Source organism: Poecilia reticulata, linkage group LG12 (assembly GCF_000633615.1).
Source record: "Poecilia reticulata strain Guanapo linkage group LG12, Guppy_female_1.0+MT, whole genome shotgun sequence".
NCBI classification, from domain to species: Eukaryota; Metazoa; Chordata; class Actinopteri; order Cyprinodontiformes; family Poeciliidae; genus Poecilia; species Poecilia reticulata.
This window is the reverse complement of record NC_024342.1, coordinates 26208244-26209362: the sequence shown is the minus strand read 5'-3', so window position 1 is coordinate 26209362 and position 1119 is coordinate 26208244. Positions and strand designations below refer to the sequence as shown.

The following is a 1119-nucleotide window of genomic DNA, read 5'->3' as shown; positions in this document are numbered from 1 at the left end:
CGGTTGGGTCGGTCTGGTCGGGTCGGTCTGGTCCGGTCTGGTCAGGTCGGTCTGGTCCGGTTGGGTCGGTCCGGTCCGGGCGGTCTGGTCTGGTCGGGTCGGTCTGGTCCGGTTGGGTCGGTCCGGTCTGGTTGAGTCAGGTCTGTCCGGTCCAGTCGGGTCCGGTCTGGTCAGGTCAGGTCCGGTCTGGTCCGGTTGGGTCCAGTCTGGTCCGGTCAGGTCCGGTCTGGTCGGTCCAGTCCTGTCGGGTCGGGTAAGGTCCGGTCCGGTCCTGTCGGGTCGGGTCCGGTCTGGGCTGGTCCGGTCCGGTCCGGGCTGATCCAGTCCAGTCCGGTCCGGTCCGGTTTGACCGCTCCGAACCAGCAGACAGAACCTCGACTGAAACATGTTTTCTGAAGTTTGCTGGTTTCCCTCATTCTGGCGCCCCCTGCTGTTTCCAGGAAGGTGATGGAGCAGTGTGAGAACTTCAAGGAGGATCCGATGGAGACCAACAACGGCCAGGAGGCCAACTACGGCCAGAGAGGCTGATTCAGAACCAGAACCAGAACTCCCAGTCTGCAGCGGGTCCAGAACCGGCTGGTTTCTGCTTCTTTTACCGTTTCCTCTTGTTTCCTAGAGCAGAGCGAGTTCTGAACCCGAACATTGGAGCCGCCATGTTGGGTCGGGAGGGCTGTGTGTGTGTGTGTGTGTGTGTGTGTGTGTGTGTGTGTGTGTGTGTGGAGGAGTAGCACAGATCTCCAGTTCTCAGATGGGACTGGTGTTTCCTCCTGTGTTGGCGCCTGCGGCCCGGTCCGGTCCGGTCCGGCGCTGGACTCGTTGTTAAATATGTAAATATTCAGTGTGGGTTTCTTCTTTTACTGTGTGGATGTTTTATAAACGGCTGTAAACACTCATGATTCACAATATTTAAACGGAAACGACCTGCTGTCATCCACACCAGCAGCCCTGGACAGAACCGGAACCAGTTAGCACAACCAGAACCGGAACCAGGTAAACAAATGGAACTAGTTAGAGGACTGTGAACCAGTTAACTCTCCAGTTCAGCGACCTTGGACCAGTTGAACGACCTTGGACCAGTTGAACGACCTTGGACCAGTTGAGCGACCTTGGACCAGTTGA

At 57.4% G+C, this 1119-nt stretch overlaps 1 protein-coding gene across 1 annotated transcript in view; it reads left to right on the top strand.

Moving 5' to 3' along the window:
- The window catches only part of zer1 (zyg-11 related, cell cycle regulator), a 13229-nt gene extending 12116 nt beyond the window's left edge, over positions 1 to 1113 (top strand). Inside the window, exon 14 of the mRNA XM_017307750.1 lies at positions 441 to 1113. Within this exon, the coding sequence (XP_017163239.1) occupies positions 441 to 528 (88 nt within the window). The 3' untranslated portion in view covers positions 529 to 1113. The remainder of the gene's footprint in view (positions 1 to 440) is intronic.
- Positions 1114 to 1119: the final 6 nt, after the last annotated feature.